Source organism: Schistocerca piceifrons, chromosome 1, assembly GCF_021461385.2.
Source record: "Schistocerca piceifrons isolate TAMUIC-IGC-003096 chromosome 1, iqSchPice1.1, whole genome shotgun sequence".
NCBI classification, from domain to species: domain Eukaryota; kingdom Metazoa; phylum Arthropoda; class Insecta; order Orthoptera; family Acrididae; genus Schistocerca; species Schistocerca piceifrons.
The window spans coordinates 149,476,172-149,503,104 of record NC_060138.1 but is presented as its reverse complement, the minus strand read 5'-3'; the positions used below and the strand labels follow the sequence as shown (position 1 = coordinate 149,503,104).

The window sequence follows — 26,933 nt, the reverse complement described above, 5'->3', positions numbered from 1 at the left end:
CGTTATGACTTCCTTTGCAACTGTGTGGTTCTTTAGTGGACACAGGTGTGAGGAACAAATGATGTTCATGAATAGAGAATTCAGATATTTATTTATTCTACATCTAACACCAAATAGTAAAAATTTGCTAAAAGTAGATTTGAAAGTAGAAATATTTCTAGATACAAAGGATTTAAACACCTATCACTCTTCAGTACAGTGTGTTTTCAGATGATGTTGAGACTTGGCCACTATGGAAATCTGTAAAAGTTATTCAGCTGGCAAATACTCAGAAACAGATCAGTCCGTGAATTTTCAAACTTAAATAAACCCACTGGTGGAGCTCCATGGATGGGATGCTTGCATCTCATTGGCAGCAGCATAATCATTCATGGCTGTGCCTTCATGCTGCAGTGGCAGCAATAGGAGATGCGGCAGTGTAACTGGTGGCACGCATATTTGAAAGTGTGGCTGACAGGATGGCAGCCGATACCACAGGTATCATCGTAATCATCATCATCGTAATCATCATCATCATCATCAACTGCCAGAAAATTAAAGGAACAAACCACATATTTGTAGAAAGTGGGAGCCATAAATTGCCCCAAAATTGGATTATGCTGCTTGTTGTAACTCGCCAAACATCAAGGAACTGGAGACCACGCCGGAGAACTTGAGTCCACATAAGTTTGTGAGTTGAGTAATGTCATGGCTGCATCTGTGTCCACTTGTTGTCTAGCACTTTGTCCATCACTCACAATTTGATAAACAGTTTGCTGTGATTTGGAACCACTGGAGACACAATTAACATCCATGTCCGTGTCTACAGGAGGGTTCTGGGAACAACAAATAGATACTGTATGTCCTTTTTTCCTATGGTTGTTGCAAGTTGCCTGGCATGTAGGACATGTGGCCTTCTCATGTTGCACAAAACTGTATGGGCAGAATGGAAGTGCGGAGTGCTGCCGTTGTTGTGGTTTTGCTTGGCCCGTCACTGTCCAGTGAGGTGCGCAGACCGCATTTGTATGGCTGACACATCATCCCCACAAGAACTACCAGGGCTTGACAATCAGGATCAGGAGCCACCACAGCGACGTCACACCAAGCCTCAATCTGATCACCAGCAGCACGAGATACCTCAATAGATAGAGCATTATTTAACATGTCAGCCAAAGATGGATACTCACACTATAATGCATGTTGATGCACCTGTTTGTCACAAGCCAACCAAATGATGGCATCATGGAGCATAGATTCAGCATAGGAATCATGATGAGCATCAATAAGAAACTGACATTTTCAACTGAAGCCAGTAGGACTGGTGGAGCTGTTTATGGCAATGATGCAACTCTACCTGTGGTGCAGTGATGTGCATGTATGGTGGTAGTTGGACAACAGCTTACACATTTTGTCAAATGAAAGTGACACAAGTTTCTGGAATGGTGCTAACTGGCACAACAACTGATGGATACGAGGAGAAGTTGAGGAAAGGCACAAAGCATTACATTTGTGTGCATCAGTGTCACCAAAAGCAAGAAGTGTTGCCAAAGCTGCTTCTTGTAAGCTTCTCAGTCCTCTGCTGCATCATTGTATTGGACAGAAGGCAGCAGGTACAAAGATGGCATGAAGCCTGCATAGTCAGTGTGGCTGATAAGGTTGTGGTAACAACTATAAAAGCCTGCTGCTGCTGCTCGAGGAGAGATTAGAGCACTGTCACCATGAACAGAAGAACCAAAGGAACAACCAATAGACAGAACACATGGAAATGAACACCCCACTTGTCACCAGTTGTATTATACTGTAAGACACAAACAACAGCACAGTAATAGTGAACCAAAGTATATTTTTCGTCCACATACAAATGAATAACAGTTGAGAATATAGACACAAATATAGAAACGATCCAGGTATTGATACTAGCAGATGCTGACAATTAGAACTACACACTAGGAGGGCAAGTGCCTACTGCACTGCACTTATAAAGAGGACTCCTGTAGATGGCTAGCCCACACAGATGCTGTTGGTGGAATATTCGAAGCGTAGCACACCAGTGGCCTGTTGTCATGGTGCATATCCAAGTGTTGTATGGAACCTTATAACATGCATATATCTGTAGAAAGTCAGTGACCACAGCTGCTTCTATGAAGAAACTATGTGAAATAATAAAAATGTTAAATAATAAAACGTCAAGTGGAATTTATGAAGGAAACATCAAATTAAAAGGATGCACTAAGTACATGATAATATCTCTGTCAAAGGTTTTCAACCTCTCATTACATACAGATGTTTTTCCAGATTTCTCGCTATTCCTGACAAATGTTCTGTTGATGCGGTCTCCAACATCGACTTATATCTCAGTTAATTTCTTCCCAAAAGTCCAAGAAAAACTTTTCTATGACTACCCTTTAATTTAAGAAGTAAATATTCACCTCTCACCAGCCAAAAGAATAGCTTCGGAAAGTGTATGATTACCCAAAAAATATTCGAGTGTTGAAGATCATTCAACCAGAATGAACAGGCATTTTCCTAGACTTTTCAAAGTAATTGATGCCTTAATCACAAAATGTTGTTTGAGAAACTAAAAAGGTATGCTATGAGAGATCTAGCATTCAGCTGGTTGTATTCCTACCTATTAAAATGGAAGCTGGAGGAATCACTTCATTATGAGTCACAAGTTCAGAATGAAAGACGCAGTGAAAATATATAGTACCTCTGGACTCAGTACTGGGCCCAGTACTGTTTTTAATGTATGTGGATAACCCTTTTGAACATATGGGACCCTAAAAATATCTTCTGTTTGCTGAAGATACTGGAGTATTACTTTCTGCATCTAATATAGAAAATTCACAGTTAACAACAGAAAACTATATGATAAAACATCCAGAGTGTTTAAATGCAAATTAATTCTCCATAAAAGTTACAGTTTTAATTTCCTTCCTCAATATGATCCAAATCATATCTGAGGAAGATTAAAAGAGATTGGGGAAAATGTTAGTTCTACAAAATTTTTATGTCTGTGTCTTTAGCAGTACTGTACACCTGTAAGTAACTTGCCAAAGAAATTCTCAGCTGTGTGCTCTTGTCTGAGGATATTAAAAACTACATTAAATAAACCAATAGTGGTGCAGATATACTATGCTCAGTTCCATTCACTTAGTTGGTATGGGTCATTTTCTGGGGAAATGCTACTCCAACCATAAAACCTAGTTATACCACAAAAAAGGTCACTAAGGGTAATTTGTGGGCTTAAAGAATGTTATCTTTGCAAGCACCATTTGCTGAGCTTAAAGTACCATGTTTGTTTACATGTGAAACTATCTTATTCACTTGGGGCTAATCTAGAATAAGGATGTATACAGTTATGATTTCAGAGAACTGTCAGATAGTCACCAAATGTTTTCCAGAACATCATCCTATCAGAAAAATGTAATCCACAGTAGCGTCGCATTACACAGTAACACCACAAAAGGAATAAAAATTGCTCCTGAGACACTATTTTAAGAATAAAGTAGAGATGTTTCTAATGAAGCCATGATTTTGTCCTGTACAAGAATTTCTAAATATGTAGAAATAGTAATTTTCTTCAAGTTTAGATAAGTCGGCTAAAAATAGTCGCACACTGTAACTTTTCACAGCTAGTATTTATTTTGTTGGTGATTTTTATTATACGGGCATCACTGCAGGACAGATTATTACAGACTTGTGTTGGCCCTACTGCTATTCTAGTCATGTATAACAATTGAGAACTTTGACTTAATAAAGAAATAAACAGGGATCAAAAAGCATTGTAGGTTCCTAAATGAAACATCAGTTGATAATGTAATATTGTGAATGAAGCTCCATTGTTGAAAGTGTAATAAAAACAGGCTTTTGTGAGGCAGAAATATTGCACACCAGTGTTCAAAAGTTCTTAATACTTTTTCTTTCACACACCTAAGACAATAATTGGCCAATCAGCTGCAAAGAAATGTTACATGTCACTAATTGCACTGACATAAATTGTATCATTTATCAACTGTTCATACAACAGCATGATTTTTTTTATGGCTGTGCAATACATGATTTTACTGATGTGTAAAAATTTCTTTTAGCACATTGTAATAATTTTATAAATAAAAGAAGTCAGCAGACTCGTCACAGTTTAAGAAAGATAAAAATAATGGAGTTTTTATCACCACTTCTGAATTATTTGGGCGTCTCGTGCCATAATTTTTCGAGCCTGGCAGTATGTGAATCACAACTGCAGTTAACAAATTGATCTAGTCTATTGCCTTTGATTAATTGTGGGTAATTTAGTTTCCACATCCGCTAAGAGTATGTATATAATACAGTATAACTGTAACTCTTGTTTGTGTTTCATTGTTTGTCCCTCTTGATAAGAGTTTTGCATGTAATAGTTTATGTCTGACCATTGTTTATTATCCACACAGGTTTAAGATTCCTAAGGGCATTGCGCCTAATGACTGTACCAGATATTCTACAATATCTTAATATCCTGAAGACTTCAAGTTCCATTCGCCTTGCACAACTTGTGTCAATATTCATTTCTGTATGGCTCACGGCTGCTGGAATTATTCACCTGGTAGGTAGTATGTATGTAACAGAAGTAAGTGGCTTTTTTTATTCTAGATTAAACTAAATGTATGTTGTTGGTTATTCTATTTCTGTGTTGAAATAAGCTGGTATGGAGAAATACTGTTTTCAATTTCTGCAGCTGGAAAACTCTGGTGATCCATTGGACTTCAAAAATCCAAATCATCTCTCATATTGGACATGCGTTTATTTTCTTATTGTTACAATGTCTACTGTTGGATATGGTGATGTTTACTGTCAGACTGTTCTTGGAAGAACATTTCTCGTATTTTTTTTACTCGTCGGTTTGGTAAGTAGATAATTCTTGAGTAAAAACAATATTAATTTGATAATTATTTATTATGAAACATGTAGTATGTTTCCAGTCTTACATAAGGTTCAAACAAAATATTTCTTGTTAGAAAAATGAGAGTCATTCCTCCTGTAAGCAATTTTTCTTACTTTTTCCTGAAAGAGAAACCACCAACAATGAAATAATCATGAAAAAAATGCAATTTTGTTCCCTGACAACAAACATGACCATGTGGTACTGTCACTCAATGAGGCCTTCCAACCAGTACAGCAGTATTACAAGCATAAACTAAGTTTACCACAAGCTGTAAGTCACAACTTCAAATCAAACTTGTAGGTGGTGTTTTTGACATATTAGTTGTCAAGCTGCTTTGATTGGAGACCACACACATTGGTTATCACTGATAGCAGAAATTAATTATAAAGTTCCCAAGTGACATATCCCTTAAATGTATGATTTGTAACATCCTAGTGAACAGGCAAACAAGGAAAGGAATGATGGCTGCTGAACAACAGATGAGTAACTTATGATTTCACTTTACGTCACAAGAATATGCTGAAGTGATAATATTCTGCTGAGTTAGTGATGACAGTAGATTTCACAGCAGCAATATTCTCGAGGAGACACAAAAGTGTCATATATTGTAATGTTAATATTGTACTTTAGAATGTCTAATGGAATCAGGTAGTCACTTCATTGTCCACTAGATGTGTGCAAAACAGTACTTGAAAGGGGTAGGTTCAGTTGTGGTTCTAGTAGGTGAGTTGCAACTCGCAGCACTGATGCTTGTTTGCTGACCGCTGTTGTTACTTATAATTTCAGTAGATACACATGCAGTAAATTGAATTTAATATCATTTGACTAGCATTTTGGTGCAACCACACAAGTAGACATGATTAATTCTCTGTATATTCTGTATTTAAGGAAGAATTGTGCAGCTGTTTTCTCATTAAGAAATTGCGTTTGAATATTGTGAGAAGATAGTGTTATGCCTTGTGTAACAAGGAGAAACATTACCAGCCCTTATAAGAATTAGATACCAGCAGGGTCATGGTCTATAGAGGCAGTCGTTTATCATTTTGTGATGCTACTGCAGCTTTTGGTCAGAACCCCGTGGCAGTCATGAATAGGGAATGCAACATTTCATAGGCTCCTGTGACTAGTGCCTGAGAGGGAAGGTATAAAGTTGGTGTACTTTTAAATGGATGGTGGAACAAAGACTGGAGTGTTACGGATTATCTGCACGGTGACTGTGCACCAAACAACAACATAGGAAATGCAGGTGGCACATGCACATCGTCTTTTCGGACAAGTCCTGATCCTGCATACGGGATCATGAAGGATGTATCCATGTTTGGAGGCTTTGAGGAAAACGAACATTGCCAGAGTGTATTTGTTGTTGTCATACAAGCCAAGAACTTGGCATGACAGTATGAGAAGCCATCAGGTACACAACATAATCACCTCTCCTTCATCAAGTCAGTATTCTGGACAGCATGCGTTACATTTCTGGCATAAGAAGGTTGGTGGCTGTACTCTTTCTTAGAGGTCTCTGTGACACTATCTTTCAAGATAATACGAGACAGCATGTTGCCCATGCTGTCCTGACCTCTGTTGACACAGAGTTTGTGACTGTTGAGTAGTGATGTCGTAGCAGATGAGGAATTTTGCATTCAAGGTAGAGAAATTAAAAAAAAAAAAAACCTAGTGTAGACATTCTAAGACACCCTCCTTAACCTACAAGAAGGAGATGACGTTTTGCTATGTAGTGGAGCTTGTGAGAATTTTTGACATTGAATATGCAGATGCAGCAGCATAGTATAAAGCAGCACAGTATAAAGTTCCTCCACAAACGCTACCTTGCTCTAAAGGCTTGTATTATTTGGTTGATTTGTGGCTAGAAGTCGGGGGCAAAAAGCTGCAGTTGATTAAGTTGACTACGTGGCATAGCCTTTTCCAGTCAGAGCAAAAATCTGTTTACTCACCTACAGATTGGATACTGCTCTTTGATGCATGATTTCTTTGTGTGGAGGAAAAAGAACCACCACTGCATGCCTGTGGCATACAAACATCAGATGGCAAGCAGTTTGCCGGCAAGAGGGAGCCCAAGGTTTGAAACAGGACAAACCATTTCTTTTAAGGGATAATCAGTGTTTAATAAAGTACAACAAATCATTGTCTTTTGTCCCAGCTCATACCAAAATGGTGGAAAGCAACAATTAGCTCCTCAGGCTGGGTCATAATGGCTAAGATTTACAAGTTGTCTATATATTGTAGCTATTCATATATAATTGGGCAGCCTTATGCAATCTACTTTTTTTAGAGTTTTTTTATGTGTTCTTTGATTATTGATTATTTTACTGTATGAGATTTTTGTTAGGGAATTTTAAATGTTTATGAGTAAGCACCAGTGACCATGGTGTTAGGTGCTCTTATCCCAAACAAAAACACCCCTACACATTATTACTCTCAGGTATTTGTAACAAATGACTGCTTCTAGTTCTAACTCATTCGCTATGAAACCAAAGGATACAACAGTAAATGAAATGTTGACCTTCCAATTTCTCTTCATGAGAACCACTTGCCATTCTTTGCACTAGGATGATATTTTGTTGATATAACTGGAAATTATTGCAACTTTAACAGGAAAAAACTACTTATAGACACCAACATCATCTTTGGAGAGTGTGATATTGCAAATAATACTGACTGCCAAGTCATTGATGCATAATGTGAACAATGAGTCTCTTACACTTCTCTTTGGCACATGGAGTATTACTTATATGTCTGTAGATCAGTCTACATCCAGAATAATGTGCTCCATTCTGCTCTGTCAAGTAATTTTTAATCCACCATACACTTTGGTAGGTATCTTATAGAAACTTCTTTTCTTTAGTTGGCACCTGGGTGTTACTGGTACATAACCTTTTTGAAAGTCAAGAAACTCACAACAGAATCTACCTAACCCCTGTTTATGGTCCAGAGGTAGAAGTCTGTGCAGGTAAGGAAAATGCTATCTGCACCACATCCCCAAGACTATCAATCACATCTGCATCTGTAGCTGCAGATTCCTTATTCACATTCACTCCCACAGATAGTCAAATTTTGTGAAGCAATTTAATCTGACAGTGCTCTGGCAGAAGGCATGTGCCTGGTGTGAGTTTTTGTCTACTGTAGTTCAATTCGGTTTTGTTGTGAACTGAGGCTAGATATATTTCGTAGTTGTCACATCAGATTTCATCTCATATTTTGCATTTAAAAGTGGTGGAAAACATATTTGTTCATAATTTAAGTAGAAAGCCATTTGATGCAAGAAATTTCATACCTGACTTTTAACATTTTAATCATGGGTCTCATAACTCAGGTAACTATATGCCCATATTGTAGTACTACATGGCCAGCTCATTCTCGATACAGTCAACAAATAAAAACATAATCTTCATAATTACTTAAGCAGATTTTGCAAATTTTTCTGTAGACTATTTTCACTGCCATGAGAAGTCAAATGAGATTGTGGTACAAGTTGTCACATGTTGAATATTGTTAAAAGTTTGTCACATAGTTGGTTTATCGTACCTAAATTAATTACCACAATTACAAACTGTGTCAATTTGTTATTCTTTTCACTGTAACAAGCATTGTATTGTGTACTTTTAAATATACTTGACACAAACATAGATTCACTAGTATTGTTGTTGTTGTTGTGGTCTTCAGTCAAGAGACTGGTTTTGCACAGCTCCCCATGCTACTCTATCCTGTGCAAACTTCTTCACCTCTGAGTAGCTACTGCAACCTACATCCTTCTGAATCTGCTTAGTGTATTTTAACTCTGGGTCTTCCTCTATGATTTTTACCCTCCATGCTTCCCTCCAATACTAATTTGGTGATCCCTTGATATCTCAGAACGTGTCCTACCAACCGATCCCTTCTTTTAGTCAGGTTGTGCCACAAATTCCTCTTCTCCCCAATTCTATTCAGCACCTTATCATTAGTTATGTGATCTACCCATCTAATCTTCAGCATTCTCCTGTAGCACCACATTTCGAAAGCTTCTATTCTTTTCTTGTCTAAACTATTTATCGTCCATGTTTTGCTTCCGTATGTGGCCACACTCAATACAAATACTTTCAGAAAAGACTTCCTGACACTTAAAAAAATATGTACTTGAAGTTAACAAATTTCTCTTCTTCAGAAACGCTTTCCTTGCCAGACCCAGTCTACTTTTTATATCCTCTCTACTTCGACCATCATCAGTTATTTTGCTCCCCAGATAGTAAAACTCATCTACTACCTGAAGTGTCTCATTTACTCATCTAATTCCTTCGGCATCACCTGATTTAATTCAACTACATTTAACTACCCTCATTTTGCTTTTGTTGATGTACATCTTATATCCTCCTCTCAAGACACCATCCATTCTGTTCAATTGCTGTTCCAGTTCCTTTGCTGTGTCATCAGCAAACCTCAAAGTTTTTATTTCTTCTCCCTTGATTTTAATTCCTTCTCCAAATTTTTCTCTTGTATCCTTTACTTCTTGCTCAACATACAGATTGAATAACATCGGGGATAGGCTACAACCCTCTCTCACTCCCTTTTCAATCACTCCTTCCTTTTCATGTCCATCGACTCTTACAACTGCCATCTGGTTTCTGTACAAATTGTAAATAGTCTTTCGCTCCCTGTATTTTACCCCTGTCACATTCAGAATTTGAAAGAGAGTATTCCATTCAACACTGTCAATGCTCACCCTAAGTCTACAAATGCTAGAAATGTAGGTTTGCCTTTCCTTAATCTATCTTCTGAGGTAAGTCATAGGGGCAGTATTGCCTCACGTGTTCCAACATTTCTACAGAATCCAAACTGATCTTCCACAAGGTCAGCTTTTACCAATTTTTCCATTCGCCTGTAAAGAATTCGTGGTAATATTTTGCAGCCATGACTTATTAAACTGATAGTTCGGTAATTTTCACAACTGTCGACACATGCTTTGCTTGGGATTGGAATTATTATATTCTTCTTGAAGTCTGAGGGTATTTCGCTTGTCTCATACGTCTTGCTAACCAGATGGTAGAGTTTTGTCAGGGCTGATTCTCCCAAGGGTATCAGTAGTTCTAATGGAATGTTTTCTACACCCGGGGCATTGTTTTGACTTAGGTCTTTCAGTGCTCTGTCTTACTCTTCACTCAGTATCGTATCTTCCATTTCATCTTTATCTATGTCCTCTTCCATCTCCGTAACATGTCCCTCAAGTATATCACCCTTCTATAGACTCTGTATATACTTTTTTCCCCTTTCTGCTTTCCCTTCTTTGCTTAGAACTAAGTTTCCATCTGAGATCTTGATATTCAGACAGGTGGTGCTCTTTCCTCCAAAGATCTCCTTCATTTTCCTGTAGACAGTATCTATCTTACCCCTAGTGATATATGTCTCTACATGCTTACATTTGTTCTGTAGCCATCCTTGCTTACTCATTTTGCACTTCCTGTTGATCTCATTTTTGAGATGCTTGTATTCATTTTCGCCTGCTTCATTTACTGCATTTTTATATTTTCTCTTTTCATCAGTTGTATTACCGTATTTACTCGAATCTAAGCCGCACTCGAATCTAAGCCGCACCTGAAAAATGAGACTCGAAATCAAGGGAAAAAAAAATCCCGAATCTAAGCCGCACCTGAAATTTGAGACTCGAAATTCAAGGGGAGAGAAAAGTTTTAGGCCGCACCTTCAAATCGAAACTAAGTTGGTCCATTGTAATATGAGACACAATTTAGATCGAATGAAGGACGATACAGCTACAATAGTTTGGTTCGAGTCGTAAGCTTAGCAGTTAAGCTTTACCAGATAGCCATTGCTATGCGTCAGGCGCTCCGTCCGTTTTTATACGGGTACCCTTCCTTTTTCACGTGCTTCGTCTGGTTTGAATCGATTGCTTATTTTGCTTTGATCTGGTAAGTGCCGTTTTCTTTGTTATAGGTGTTTACGTCACTCTAAGCTGAAAATGCATTACTGTACTGCGTCATGCATTGTTTGTCGCATTCTGATAGTGCGTGTTTACGGCCTGTCGCCGCCCGCGGCATGGCTTGCTTTTGTGCACGCTACCGCCGCTTACGATTAAAAAAAGAGAGGAAGTGTCTCATTAGCGAAACAATGGCAAGTGACTGCTACTTGTTGTTACTTACACTGCTGCTTTCTTTGATAATGATCAACAAGAACCAAATAATAGACTGCGTATTATAGAACATGTTCTGAACGAGAGTTAGGCGAAAATTTTTCTCCGTTTGAAAATCTTTGCGGCCGCTTCTTTAGTAAATCAAATTCTGCACAGAAATTAGTCATTTTAGATTTAAAAATCTAGTCAGTTGCCGTGCTTCATTTCTGACCGTATCACTATTAGGCATAAAAATAATACGAATATAAACAGGACACGATACGTATTTTCTTCCGCGTTTGCTGTTGTCTCACTCTAGTTTCGTAGTTTATTAGGCAGACAGTATTTAAATGAGATAGCAACAACAGGAAAGAATACATGGCAAAATGTTTATATTCGTATTATTCTTATGGTGAAGAGAATACTGCATGTGATTCACATTTCATCAGGTTCCTATTAGCAACAGTCTTGCCAGTCGGATTTTCGTAGTACATTGAAATTCTGCTACTTTCGAAGATGAACAATACGTAATTTGTATTTACTTCGTTGGATAATGTATGAAAATGCAGTGGTCGAAACTCGGGGCGGAGAAAAAAAAGCTCGTCTTCCACTTTTTTTTTTATTTATTTACTGACGCAGAGGTTTTGGCGCCAGTATTTATCTCGTTGCCTACACAGCATGCCTGTGTAGCGCTACATACATTCGACGGCAGAAGTTAGTTGTGGCGGCACCTACCAACTTTTTTCAGAACTTCCGCTTGCTTTGCACTCGATTCTAAGCCGCAGGCGGTTTTTTAGATTACGAAAACCGGAAAAAAGTGCGGCTTAGATTCGAGTAAATACAGTAAATATCTCTTCCATTACCCAATGATTTCTACTAGCCCTCGACTTTTTACCTACTTGATCCTCTACTGCCTTCACTATTTCATCTTTCAAAGCTACCCATTCTTCTTCTACTGTATATCTTTCCCCTGTATTTGTCAATTATTCCCTAATGCTCTCACTGAAACTCTCTACAGCCTCTGAGTCTTTAAATTTATCCAGGTCCCATCTGTTTAAATTCCTATCTTTTTGCAGTTTCTTCAGTTTTAATCTACAACTCATAGCCAATAAATTGTGGTCAGAGCCCACATCTGCCCCTGGAAATGTCTTACAATTAAAAACCTGGTTCCTAAATCTCTGTGTTACCATTATATAATCTATCTGAAACCTTCCAGTGTCTACAGCCTCTTCCACATATACAACCTTCTTTCATGTTTCTTAAACAAAGTGTTAGCTATGATTAAGTTATGCTTTGAGCAAAATTCTACCAGGCGGCTTCCTCCAGTCCATATTCACCTACTACATTTCCTTCTCTTCCTGTTCCTACTACTGAACTCCAGTCCCCCATGACTATTAAATTTTTGTCTCTCTTAAGCATCTGAATAATTTCTTTTATTGCGTCATACATTTCTTCACACTGTTCATTGTGTGTGGAGCTAGTTGGCATATAAACTTGTACTACTGTGGTAGGTGTTGGCTTTGTGTCTGTCTTGGTAACAATAATGCGTTCACTATGCTGTTCATAGAAGATTATCCACACTCCTATTTTTTATTCATTATTAAACTTACTCCTGCGTTACCATTATTTGATTTTGTATTTGTAACCATGTATTCACTAGACCAGAAGTCTTGTTCCTCCTGCCACCAAACCTCACTAATTCCCACTATATCTAGCTTTAACCTATCCATTTTCATTTTTAAATTTTCCAACCTACCTGCCTGATTAAGGGATGTGATATTCCACACTCTGGTCCGTAGAATGCCAGTTTTGTTTCTCCTGATAATGACGTCCTCCTGAGCAATCCCTGCCCTGAGACCTGAATGGGGGCTATTCTACCTCCAGAATATTTTACCCAGGAGGACACCTTCATCATTTAACCATACAGTAAAACTGCATGCCCTCAGGAAAAATTATGGCTGTAGTTCCCCTTGCTTTCAGAAGTTCACAGTACCAGCACAGCAAGGCCTTTTTGGTTAAAGTTACAATGCCAGATTAGTCAATGATCCAGACTGTTGCCTCCGCAACTACTGAAAACACTGCTGCCCCTCTTCAGGAACCTCACATTTATCTGAGCTGTCAACAGGTAACCCCCCTCCCCTCCATTGTGGTTGCACCTATGGCGCTGCTTTATGTATCGCTGAGGAACGCAAGCCTACCCAGCATCGGCAGGGTCCATGGTTCATGGGAATATTATTTATGGTGTGTGTGATTAACAAATGGGAGTGAGATCTTGAAATGAAAATTCCAAAAATAGCTTGTCCTAGAAGACCCCACTTATCAGGCTTTTTGAAATTGTGTATGTGAGCTCTACTACTGCAAAATAAATAGAGATTAGTCAGATATAAGGTAGTTGTTTATACGATGGAGCCAGAATGTGAATTTAGAGGTGTAGAAAACCAGAAAGAACATGCCACTTTCTTTAGCACTTGCAAATGTTAACAATGCATATATCCTTTCCAAGGCACTGCTCATTCAGACCTACATAGTGGTACTTGTTCTACATGTGTAATAGTAATAGTCTTGAAAATCATTACTATAATTATGTTGTAGGAAAGTTCTTTTAGAGTGTAAATACTTTTGGATTAAAGATCACTCATCAAAAAACAGAAGCATTGAGATAGCCACATACAAGAGAAACAAAATTTGCTAGATTTTGAAGTTATCCTTTGATGAGTTACAATAAAACACACACACATGCCTCTGTGCCTATGTGGTGCCATTAGTAGTGCTTTGTTTCTTAGCAGGTGGACTGATTTGCCATTTGTAGTGCTTTGTTTTTTTTTAGCAGGTGGACTGATTGTGGTTGGGGTGTTGTCTGGTGGGTGGTTAGAGTGAGAGGGAGGCAGGGAGAGGGACTGGGGTGGGTGGCTATCAGCTTGGAGGGAGGCAGTTGGTTTGCCAGCTAGGAATGTGGGAAGGAGGGTATGGCAGGTATATATGGGCTTGGTATGTAATACATGATTGTAGGTACCAGCAGAGAGTGACACGTGCTGAAGGTGACATGGGAAAATGAATTTGGAAGGGGTGTCAAGATTGATGAAAGCAAAACTGTTGTGTGGAGGGTGCGGGGACAGTGGGTTACTTGAGACTGAGGCCAGCACAATTACAGGAGTGGAGGATGCATTGTAAGGATGACTCCCATCTGCGTAGTTCAGAGGAAGTGGTGGTGGAGGGAAGGATTTAGATGTCCCAGGTTGTTACACAGCCATTAAAGTTGAGCATGTTGTGTCACAGGGTGCTCAACTTTTCTCTTTGCAACAATTTGGTGATGGACATTCATCCTGGTGGTCACCTGGTTGGTAGTCATACTGACAAAGATATGTGCAGTGTTTCCAGCAGAGGTGTTGTATGACATGACTGCTCTTACAGTTGGTCCAGTCTCTGATGTGGTAGGAACAGTGTGTGACAGGAATGGAGTAGGTGGTGTTGTGTGCATGGATGGACAGGTCTTGCACCTTGGTCATCCACATTCAGTGCTATCCTTTCTTCCTGCCTGTGGCAAGAGTTGGGAGTGAGTGGGGCATAGGGATGGAATAGGATGTCATGTCAGTTGGACGTGTGACAGATCACTACTTACGAGGGATGGGAAGGACTTTGGGTAGGATGTGAAATAATCAAAGCTCTGGAGAAGGATATAGTTTAGCTGTTCTAGCCCAGGGTGATGCTGGGTGACAGGCACTGTTCTGTAACTGATTCTTGGGGATGATGGAAGAGTTGGGAATCTGTATGATATTGCGTGGGAAGAATCTGTTTGTGGTCTAAGTTTGGGGGTACTGCCTGCCTGTGAAGGCCTTTGTGAGGCATTTGGCATACTGGGCACTGTAGATGTGCCTTGTTTAGTCCACATGGGAGGGAGTTTTTGGTGTGGAAAGGAAGGCAGCTGTCAAAATGCAGGTACTGTTGGTTGTTAGTGGGTTCAATTTGGACAGAAGTGTGGATGAAGCCATCAAAGAGGTTAAGGTCAATGTTCAGGAAGGAGACACTTAAGGTAGAGGCAACCCAGATGAATAAGATGAAAGACAACATGTTGAGGTTAGAAGGAATGAAAACAGAGTGTCTTGGCCTTGAGACCAGATCATGAAGATATCATCAATGAACCTTACCCAGATGTGGATTTAAGAGTTTTGGGAGGCCAGGAAGGTTTTCTGTAGACAGCTCATAAACATGTGGGTGCCCATGGATGTGCTGCAGAATTGTTACCTTCCCCTCAAATGAAAAGTAGTTTTGTGTCAGGATGTAGTTGGCAAGGATTGAGCAGCATGGAGAGCTGCATCAAACCAGTCTCAGGACTGAAGACTACAACAACAACAACAACAACAACATAGTGGGCAAAGTGTATAAGGAATTAGATGGTGGGTTTGGAGTTTGAGGGATGTTGGGAAAGATTATGTTCGATAGTGGAAAGACCGTGGACATAAGGCATGTTGGTGCATAGAGAGGTGGCATCATCAGAGATGGGAAGTGGCCCAGGAGGTAAAGGGTTGGGAATGATGGGAAGTCAGCGAAGCAAGTGGATAGTATCTTCAATATGGGAGGCTAAATTTTGGGCAGTTGGTTGGAGATCAATGAGGGCTGAAATTCATTCAGTGTGGGGCACAATAACCACCTACAATGGCTTGTGTAGTATTGTTGGGTTTGTGGATTTTGTGGTTTGTGTGTGTGTGTGTGTGTGTGTGTGTGTGTGTGTGTGTGTGTGTGTGTGTGTGAAGTGTCATAGCAATGGACTCAGGTGAGAGCCTCTGGGAAGGGTCTATAGATTTCAACAGGGATTGAGGGTTGTGTTGGACTTCTGGGATGGAATCACTTTGGCAGAGCTTGTAGATGGAGTTGTCAGATGTTTGGCAGATGCTTCCCTTTAGGTAGTCACTGTGACTCATCACAGCAGTGGTGGAACCTTTGTCTGCAGGCAGAATGTTTAGGTCAGGATCTGTTTCCAGGTTGCCTGCGGCTGTCCTTTCTTCTGCTGAGATGTTAGTATTCTTAGGAAGGAGCCTGGGGAAGGATGTTGAGGTCAAGTTGGAGGTAAGAAATTCCTGGAAGGTGACCAGTCGATGGTTTGGTGGGAGAGGGGGGGGGGGGGGGAGGGGTGGAGGCAAGGATCATGATTGGGATTAAGTTGGCTTTGGTTGGAGGGAGTGGTGGCAAGGAAGTGTTTCTTCTGTAGGGATTGGGAGAAGAAGAGTATCCAGCATGTTCATACCTGGATGTAGAGCTGAAGACAAGGCCTTTGGGTAGGACTGAAACTTGTGTGGGACTGAAATTTTTGGTGGAAAGGTTAACAACAGTGTTTAAGATTTGCTTGGGTGTTGGGTTTTGTGGATTGTTGGGAGGGAGTTTTGGAGGATAATGAGTAGGAATGGTGTTGATGGATAGTGGTAACACAAGATGAGAGTAGATTCAACAGATATGACAGTTTATAGAACTGGTGTCTGGAATGCTCCTCTAGGTGCTGAGAGCAAAGGTTCCAATTTGAGATATATTTTGTGCGTAGTAAGGTTTGTACAGTAATAGTATCTTGTGGAAGGAGTAGAGGTGATTGTGGGATGCCTGTCCCAGGGAGAGATGTTTCATCAACCAGGTTTATGAGGGATAGGGACTGACGGAATCTGTAAGGGTTTAGACCATTTAGAGAATTCTGTGGTTTATACAGTGTTGATGTAACAGAAAGTGGGACTGTGTTTTAGCTAGGGAATGGAATACATGTCTGAACTGGTGCAGAAAGGTGAAGTAGGGGTCCATTAAGATAGTGATGGTGTCAGGGAAATTGAAAATGACATAGGAAATGGGCAAGTGTAAACATTAGAAACAAAAAAACTGCCAAATTTTCTTTCTTTCTTGTGTGTGTGTGTGTGTGTGTGTGTGTGTGTGTGTGTGTGTGTGTGTGTGTGTGTGTGTGTGCGTGCCTCAACAACTCAATGCTTCTCCTTTTCAGTGATTAGTCTCCTTTGATCCAACAATAATAACTATTATTAAAAAGTAATTTAAGCAGCAATTTATGGCACTTTGCTTATTAAATTATGCAAACTATTATATATTTGAGACCAGGTTGTTGCAACAGTGGCATGGCCATCAAGCAACAGTATTCTGGAGCACTCATTTCAGTGGCTTGGAGCCAGTGTGGTGAAGGATGTAAATTTTTATTTTGTTTCATAATACTTCACAAGGCTGATTTTGAAGTGAAATGTTCTTACTGGGGGCAGTAAAAATACTAAAAATATCTTGAAAGAGGTCTCTAATATAAAAATTACAGGGAAAAACATAACTTTTAGATTAAATAGATCCTTCTTCCGTCTAGTGCTACTTCAGACTCTGTAAAAAAAAGAAAACAAATGAAAAATTTAAAAATAATACTGGTAACTTGATTAATGGCAGAAGAGGAGAAACTGTACAGGTAACAGTTTAATTTAAACAATGGAAAATCCTGGATGGAATGTAACAATATTGTGAAAAGGAAGGTTGCTACTACCATACAGTGGAGATGCTGAGTTGCAGATAGGCACAACAACAGGATTGTCACAAATATTAATGAAGGCCTTAACGGCCAAAAGCTATACTTGTGACAGTCTTTTTGTTTCTCCTATCTGTGACTTGGCATCTCCACTATATGGTGAGTAGCAACTTTCCTTATTCACATTATTGTAACTGTTTAGTTTGCAAGATTACTGATCAGGAAGATATCATCCTCAATCATCTGTGTCCTCAAAGATATGCATCAGTCCTGCATTATTCATCCCACAGTAGAGAAACTCCTCTCAGATTGTGCACAGGATGCTGGAATGCAGTGTCTAAAATACATCTGTTTGAAAAGATGTTAATACATGTTTCACATCCACTCAAGCCAACTGTAAGGTCGCAGATTTGTCACTGATACATTTCGAAATTTCATCTGCAGCGTTGTCAACATTATCTCCCAATGAATTTTCAGATTCACTGAAAAAATCATCAGGTTTATGGATATGATCTCATTATTTTTGAACTCTGGGCACTTTCTTGCAACATAATTCCTAGTGTCCTTTGTAACTTCATCTTTCTCAGCACTGCTAAGAAACTAACTTTTGTATTTAGGATTTAAGAAGCTTACAAGTTTGTGTGTTGTTTGTATTTTCCACTTACTGAGTTTTTTCTAGAAAGAACAACAGCTTCAACTTCTCAAGAAATCCATTTCCAAATGCTACTTTGAAAGGTAGAATGTCTTTGCTGACAAAATTGATGAACTTTTTTGCTTCGGCTACTGTCAGATTCAGTGAGATTTTAAGAATTTCTCTCTTACAATTAAAAAAAAGGAGGAATTATACTACATTGCCCAGCCTCACACCCATGCTTTAACAAATTTGAAGGAAGGAAGATTTGGGAGATTACAATTTAACATCCTGTCGACATCAAGGTCATTAGAGACAGAGTAGAAGCTCAGACTGATTCAAGGATGGGGTAGAAAATTGGCCGTGCCATGTAAGGAAACATCCCAGCGTTTGCTGAGGGGTGTTTTGGGGAAATCGTGAAAAACCTGTCAGGATGGCCGGATGCAGTTTTACTCCAGTGTGAAACTTTGAAGTCCCAGTTCTATGTCCAGTACAAGAATACACCTTTTTATGTGCAAAAGAAGCCACTGTATCTTTGATTTTCTGTTCTCCATCCATTTCATATTGTTAATTGGAGGTTTCAATTTGGTTTCTTGCAATAATGTGAAATCATCTTGTTTTGCCTTGCATTAAATTGTGTCCATTGTTCGTTTTAGTAAACCATTCTCACTAATGTTGACTCTGACACACTCGTTATGTGTTCTCTCAATCACTGCAAAGCATTAACTGGAGGCAGCAGAAACTTGGTAACTTGCATCAGCACTGAAGTTTGAGTTCTACAGTAACTTGATATAAATTTGAATCTTGTTACCGAGATTTTCAACATCTCCGTATCCTGTTTTGGGAGCTTTCTTCTCATTACTCCATCAAAACATTTAACATAGCATATGCAATGAAGATATTAAAATTGCATTCTACCTTTCCTCAGCAATATGCTTCATCAAAAAAACATTGTTGTTGTGGGATCTCCCTTTAAAAAGCTTGCTATGTTCTTCAAGTAATATATTCTCAAAAGTTTGCCACTTGCCTCCAACAAGTATGTGGAAAGCTTTCATTCAGAGTTTAAGAGACACATTCCTCTGTAGTTGTTGAGATTAGTGCTGTCTCCTATCTTGAGTATGGGAATTATTACATCTAAATTACTGACAGATTTCGGGTTTACCTTGATACAGGAAAGACACAATGGACAACAATCAACAAACAGGAATGATAATCAATGACAAATGAAAACTATTGGTTATGTGATATATTAATAATGTGCTACATAGTGTCTTTTTTTCTTTCTGCGTGTGATTCATCTAAGTATGAACTGTCTTTAATAACTGGCTTTATAAAATTGGACTGTTACCAGCAATATGGATGGAAATAGTCATTTTAGACACCCTTTATTGTGAATAGAATGGCTAAAAGCATCAACACGTGGTACAGTAATGAGGACTCCATTTATATAGTTACCATTGATTTGTAAAGTGCAGTTTCAGATAGAGATACGTTTTTCTAATACCAAAATTTATATTGCCTTCTGTAATAGACATCTTGTGGTGATTTTTTTCAAAATGAAATAAATAAACATAGAAGAGCACAAAATAATTGTACAAATGTCCAGTAAGACATTAACGCAGTATCAGACTAGGTCTAAATTTAGAGATATTTCAAGCTATGCACTTTATAATATGTACTGTGCTTTGCCTATAAGAGTTATTGAGACAAAACTGTTGCAAATCAGGCACAGAAGTACCTGTCAACCACAGTGAGTGGAGCTGTGATGAACAATAGTACTGGACAAAACATGTAACAGGCTCCGGTTCGTTGGTAGACTCTATTTAAAATGCTTACAAAATGTGTACTGAAATTCTAGTTTATTACACGAGTTCATAATTTAGTTTGACTAACTGGGGATGTGTATATTAAAGCAAGTGTATTGTAAATGGTTTCTGATTTGTCTGAGTGTTGTGGGAGTGTCACTGTAAAATATGAATTGGCAAACACTTAAAGAATGTTCCCAAATATCTCACAAAAACTAACCTAGAAAATTAGGAGAATTTCTGTAATGTTGCAATCTACAAATATTCCTCATCCCTCCTTACCAAATTAGACTGATAGCAGCTCAAAGAAAAGCATATCAGTAGTCACTCTTGCTACTCTTAATTCATGAATAGAATAGTAAAGATCACAAACATATGGTAACAAAATGAATACTCCAAGTCATATGCCTATTAGTGATTTGGGAAGTGCACTTTTGGGTAGTTACATTTCATAAATACCTAACATTATGTTGCCTTCTGTAACAAATGTGTTGTGGTCTCTTTCTTCCAGGAAACCGTCTTAGGTGAAACTGGAAACATACTACATGTTCTATTATGTACAATTATTGTCTTACATCATTGCTGATATATTAAGATTATTTATATCATACGTTGGTAATTTAAGTTGAATGTTGGTGTCTATGAAATAGTTCTAGGATATATAGTATTAAGTTACTCAGAATTCTAACTTTTAAATTTTTTCATGTGACTATGAATTCTGCAGTAATACATATCACCTCATAAAGCTCAAAACCCTTTAGCCATTAAGTGCTGTAATGTTTAACAAATTTTCAGAAAAATTAGTGGATGGAAAATATGATTTTATATTATGAAATATGTTGTCTATTTAAGATTTTAGAGATTGACAGCCTTAAACATTCTGATTACTGACAACCAAAAGTTAAAACAGCATGCAATCCTTTTTCTTGTAAGCTTAATCTTACATCACCAAATTCAGTTATGTGATGTGCATACTTTGTCAGTACAATGTGTTATTTTTAAAAAAAAAATGCTCGTTTCTAGTCTTGGTTAGAAACATTTTTTACTAAATTGAGATTTCAAATTCTATTTTTTTGAGGGATTTTAAATTCTATTTCCAATATTTGATGCCAGTTAGAAAGCTGCATCTTATCAGTGAGACTAATGACCTCAGCAGTTGAGTCCCATAGTGCTCAGAGCCTCTTATCAGTGAGCTTTTCAATTAAACAAAGTCTTCTTCAAGATGCCATACTTGCTTTTTGAGTTTAAGCAACCAGTGTGGAATACCAACAAAGCTCCAAGAGAAATGATTTGCCATTTCCTTTCTCCATTGATTTGAATTAAGAGTTTCTCAGCAACAGTAGGGATTGTAAATAATATTGCTGAGATGCGTGAGGCATTAGTCACTAATAGGCCATTTGTTGTAATGCTTCTCTCACCTTACGCTGTTAAATGGTTAACAAGTGTGACTGATTATTTTCCCTTTTAAATCCTTAACCTGCTGTTACACAATTGTTTGCATGTTGGTCCATTTACCTTGTATTTCAACAGTCATTTGAGATCCTATTACCATAATATCTTTTTTCTGACTAGGAGTCTTTAATGTAGCCACAAATTTTTGGCTCACATGTAGAAATGAAACTCTAATAGTTTTGTTTGATAATATAAAACAGAAACAAATTCACAGTCATAAACTCTGTCAGTGATAATCCAATCATAATATAATGCAGAATAACTTTAAACAGATGATAAATCTTGAAATTAATAAAACATCTGGTTCTTGTTTCTTCGGAGCTAAATTGAAGAATGTGAATAGAGCTGTAGGTGGATATGAAGGGTTGTATGCATAGAATCTGTCTCAGAAAAGATCAGAAGCCTACAAAAGAGCCATTTTCTTCACATCTGGTTGGTTTCGGACTATTTTCTGCATGTTCTTGCATGTTGTTATTAATGAATTTGCTTGGCAGAACAGGCACTTCCTCTAGGAAATGGTTTTTATGTTATGTATATGGGTAAAAGAAAATGGGACACAGAAAACTATAACAGGGTCAAACTAACTCTGATCTAGGTTGAATATCCAAAAACTCAGTCTGTACATTGAATAAAGTAAAAAGTTTCCTTAGATTTTATGTTCAACAGCTTGGCTGGGTTTGTAAGTTTGTGAAGAGGAATATATCTTTGCAATGAATGCTTCACATAAATCCATGTTAAACCAATTTTTTTGGTTGCCTTTGGACACATCCCTGCTACTGGAACTTGCTGTTGTCAGAAGTTGTTGTCATGGTCTTTCCTTCTGCATCCCTGTGATATGAAGACTTGTCTTGACATGCAGGTCCATTTGAAACTGTTTTTTACAGGAAACATTTTTCTCGCAAACTCGACAGTATAAAATAATTCTGTCATATGTAAATGTTCTAGGGTTGCCAGCTATCCACGAACTGGCATTTCTTATTTTGGGTGACATAACTGGTATGCATAACCGGTGAAAAGGAGCCAAATATGCAAATGCATATGCAACACGAAAATGCATAAAAATCTGGTCTTTAGTCATAACAAATGACTGAATAACCCTAATCTGCAATAAAAAGCTTCATGAAGTGTGAACAATGCAAGAGGTAGCGGGCTGTTTTGCTGGCAAGCAGGCACCTCCACTGGCCATCAATGATACTGGCAGCAAGTGGGGCAGGTGTTCTCATTTTGTTCTCTTGCTGACAGTGTCAAATGTGAACTCTGTGGGTGTGTTCATACACCATAAATGGGCATACCACTACAGTTTTAACCGTTGGATCTGTGGACAAAAGCTTCCCATTTGTAAAGCATGTTTGATGAGGTCTCTTAATATTAACAACAAATTTGTAATTACAGTTGTTACAAAAATATGAGATGCATTCTTCAGAATTATTGTTGGTGACATCAGAGAAAGTCATTTCCCTAAAAAGAAACTAACTGATTCAAAAATCAAATTACCCAGATAGCACATTCTTTTGATACAATCATAGGAAAGCCACTGTAAAAGAAAAACTGCAGCTAAGATGTCACTTACAGTTTTGGTAGTTGTTATCAACAATGTATGAACAGTACACTCGCATTACAGCAGCATACAAATTTAAGTGTGCACCAGAAGCTTTTGCACCAGTTCAACATCCATATCAAAAACCAAATAATGATACATGTTACATCTTTGATCATGTGCAGATTTATTATGCATTATAATAGTAGAAAACAGAACTTCAAATTGAATTTGACTGTTCAGCAAGGATTGGCTGACATGTACAGGGCAAAAGACACGAATAAGGATAGTAGTTTTACTGATAATAGTAAAGTAACTGCCACTCCTAACATGGTGACAGTTTTTGCCTACTCCTCTGCTTGAAAGTAATGAGTGGACTTGTAATCAGACTGTCCAAAATCTCAAAGAAGGATAAACTTATTGTCACATGTGGAGTGAAGAAAAAGTCAGATGAGATGCTGAATAGGTGGCTTCCCGGTTTCTGGCTTCAGTTGAGAAGGCCCTGTTAATTTGCCGGGTTGAGTATCCATTGTCTCTGAACACCGCCCTTAAATGTGCAAGTTCCTTATGCAAATTCTATGCATCTGACACCGTATGTGCTCTGTGCACAAGGGTTTTAAGCACACTCATGGTTTGGGATGGGTGATGCCAGCTTGAATGCAAGTACAAATCAGTGTGAGTGGGCTTATGATAAACAGAATGTCCCACTGAGCCATCACTCTTCTATTTAACCAAAACATCCAGGAATGGAAGGTAATCATCTTTCTCCATTTCCATAGTAAATTCTCATGGATGGAGTTAAGATGATGAAAATACCCCATTAACTTTTCTTCTCCGTGGGGCCACACTATAAAAGTGTCATTGACATATCTCCCAAAAACTGCAGAAAGTGGGAATTTATAAAATACCGTGTCAATGTGGTATGGCCTATATAGGACAGACATCGCGTACAGTGGAAGAGCGTTGTATGGAACTTCAATGTTGCACATCTACCCAGTAAGTCTGCAGTATCAGAACATTGTATTTTCAATGGAAATTCAGTGGAGTATAGCAAAACTTCGATTTTGGCCACAGCAACAACCTTTTGGAACTCCATTATCAAAGACTCCATTGAAATATGCATTGCAGAAAATCTAATGAACCATGGCAGTGGTAACCAACTGAATAATGCGTGGAATCCTGTCATTTCCGAAATTTGCTCGAGACGAAGACGCCAGAAGACTTCGATAGCTGCGGCCAGCAATAATACTGATGGCAGCTGAGTCTTGCAGTTCCACCAGCGAGGGCACTGCCACTGGGTGGTGTGGTCCTTTTGTCTCCATGATTTCAACGCATGCATGGCAGTGCCATCAGTGCACTATATTAGATGGAGCGGAGAATGTCTTTGTCAGTCCTCATTTGGATCACCTGAAGATAGCTGGCAGTTGTCCAGCCGAAATATCAAGGAATGAAGGTTATGACAACCGGCTGCAATCCCGAAATCTCTTTCAACAGCTAACATTATCTTCACTCTGGTTTTACTGACTTAAGTTAGACCTTGCTTCTTGTGAGTTTTTTGCTCCTGTGAGGAACAAAACACCAAGAAAAGGAGACGATTCTTCAAAATCTAGCTCTGGGCAGTCTCAAATACTCCATGAATAAGCTGCTACTATTCTGTCTAGTTATTAGTTTGTGATTTTTTGAAATGGTCAGTTACACTGCGTGTAAAAAATTTGTTCCAGCACTCCAGAACTGTTTTATAATTTTTTGCTTCCCTTTTACATGTGGAAGCTGTGAGAAAATATTCTGACAACCAATTTTTGCTGCAGGGGCTTTGTGCTTGAACCATTTTGTTTCTTCATTCCTACCGTGATACATAACACATTTTGCAGAAGTTGGTGTTCTGTAGAAGCAGTTTCAGAATCGCTGTCGGGCTGCTCTGTTGCTACATTGATTTCTTGCTTAGATTGTGCTTCCATTTTCAGAGGCAAGCCCTGTAAGTGGATTTTATCAGCTAGAGTTCTTGTAGCCACATCAATAGCTGTATGTCTAACTTGATTCCTTTCCTGTAGAATTTTATATATTTGCGTATTTGGCAAAGCATGTCATGTACTCAGTGTAAGCAATGTTTCATTTAATATTTAAACCCCATAAGAATGTTTACTTTGCTTATAAAAGACATAATATATGCAGAATACACATGGGATGAAAAATTAACCCAGGTGCACATTACTAGTGCAAAGAAACAAACTAAATAAGAAGCAAGGCAGTGTTTCAGGAATGCGCAAGGGATCATTACATAACTTGTGTGTGAGAAGAAATCTAAGATTGTGCATTGCTTCAAACAAAACTTCCACTAGCAGGCTTTATTTGTAATTTAGCAGACAAACAATGCATGAAGGTAGAAATGTCAAAGAAAGTATTGCTAGATTAACACGTCATTATCTTTAAATTATATTGAAATATTGCAGTAAAATCATGAATGTTAGATTTTTTCTGAAGTGCGAATTATCGCAAGTTAAAGATCACCCATGTTTGGAAGTTATTGATCATAAAGTATTTGTGTCAAGTCAAACGCATATGGAGTGTAACGCAGATAACTTTTAAATTAAAACTCAAAGAAATGTTCAGTGTCTGTTTTCCACCTCTGTGATTTGGTCCAACTTGTAAGGCAAACGAGAAAAAAAAAGCTTTCCATAGTCAGTGAAATCTAAAAGGTTTTTTATTCTTGTTTAGGACTTCTCAAGTGTGAATTACAAATGAAGAAATATAATGATCACGGGGAAAGATTTTTGTGGAAAATGTGTGACATGGGTAAAAGTTACAAAAGAAAATATGGGAGACTTTCTCCACAAGGAAACATTTGAAGTGTCTCAGGACTTCAAAGGGATGGGTGAGCTAAGAAGAGGATTTAGTTGTGATGTGCTAAAGCATTCCTTGAGTGAGTGGGACCCTGCCCCATCAGCAGAGAAAGAGAGAGAAAAAGATATTATTGATTTGCTTCCCTAATTCCTGATGTACAGTACTCCATTTATGTTATCATAATCTGTTGTCAGTGGATGATGTTAGGAATGCTCTTCCACATAAACTATCAGACTGATGACTCTGAAGAAGATCATCAGAGTGAATGTGCAGCACAATGCAAATTAGAATAACCTATTGAGAGTACTGTTGTGAGCCTCACGTGCATAAAAATATATGTATCGAAGGATTTTAAGGAAGTGTTAAGTAGCGGTTTTTTGGACTGCTGTTTATAATGTTTTTAGAGGTCACACAGAACTAAGCCAGACAAAAATGTAATAAAATGCTTTACTTTCAATTAATGCAATAAAATGTCAGTAGATGGTATGGAGTTCCTTCTTCAGAGATGTGCAGTAGCGAGAAAAAAGCCGCTCCTTCCAGCAAAGCATCCCAAATTGTAAAATTAGACCTGTCTGATCTGTTACATAAAGGTATGAGTTGCCACAGTTCTGGTCCACAAATTCAGGTCACAGCAGAGGGAACTTGATCATATTCTTTGAAAAGTTTCTGCGAGTATACATTCTACGAGGTGTATTGTTCAGTGCAGTAGTTCATAAAACTGTCTCTAAAATTTAGTCAGGTGCAATTTGAACCTAGTTTTGTCTCTCATGTATAACTGAGGAAATTGGAATTATGCCATTCTGACTGAAGGAGAGAAAATTATACCATTTAGCATCACATTTAAAGAAAAAGTACATTTGACATAGGACTGGAAGCTATAATATTTACTAAAAATAACTTGTAGGCAACTTGATGGATTAATAACATGAGCTGATTTGATAACAAACAGTCTTAATTCCAACAGCTGGACATAATCCAATGCATGCCTTCAAGGTCTTTCTCACTTTAACAAAATAATGCTGCATGTATTAAAGACGACACAAACTCTCTTGAGACCATTTTTGGCGTTCAGCCAAGTTGGTGTTTTCTGTTTTATGCACCATATTTCAACAACTGATTCTGTCATATTCTTCAGGTGCTGTGAGATATGCTGTTATATGTACTC

The 26,933-nt window shown here is 38.2% G+C and overlaps 1 protein-coding gene across 1 annotated transcript in view; it reads left to right on the top strand.

Annotated features, from left to right (window-relative positions):
- The window catches only part of LOC124783678 (calcium-activated potassium channel slowpoke), an 867,461-nt gene that overhangs the window by 42,410 nt on the left and 798,118 nt on the right, over positions 1–26,933 (top strand). Inside the window, exons 4-5 of the mRNA XM_047254040.1 lie at positions 4,410–4,561; positions 4,694–4,861. Of these exons, the coding sequence (XP_047109996.1) occupies positions 4,410–4,561; positions 4,694–4,861 (320 nt within the window). The remainder of the gene's footprint in view (positions 1–4,409; positions 4,562–4,693; positions 4,862–26,933) is intronic.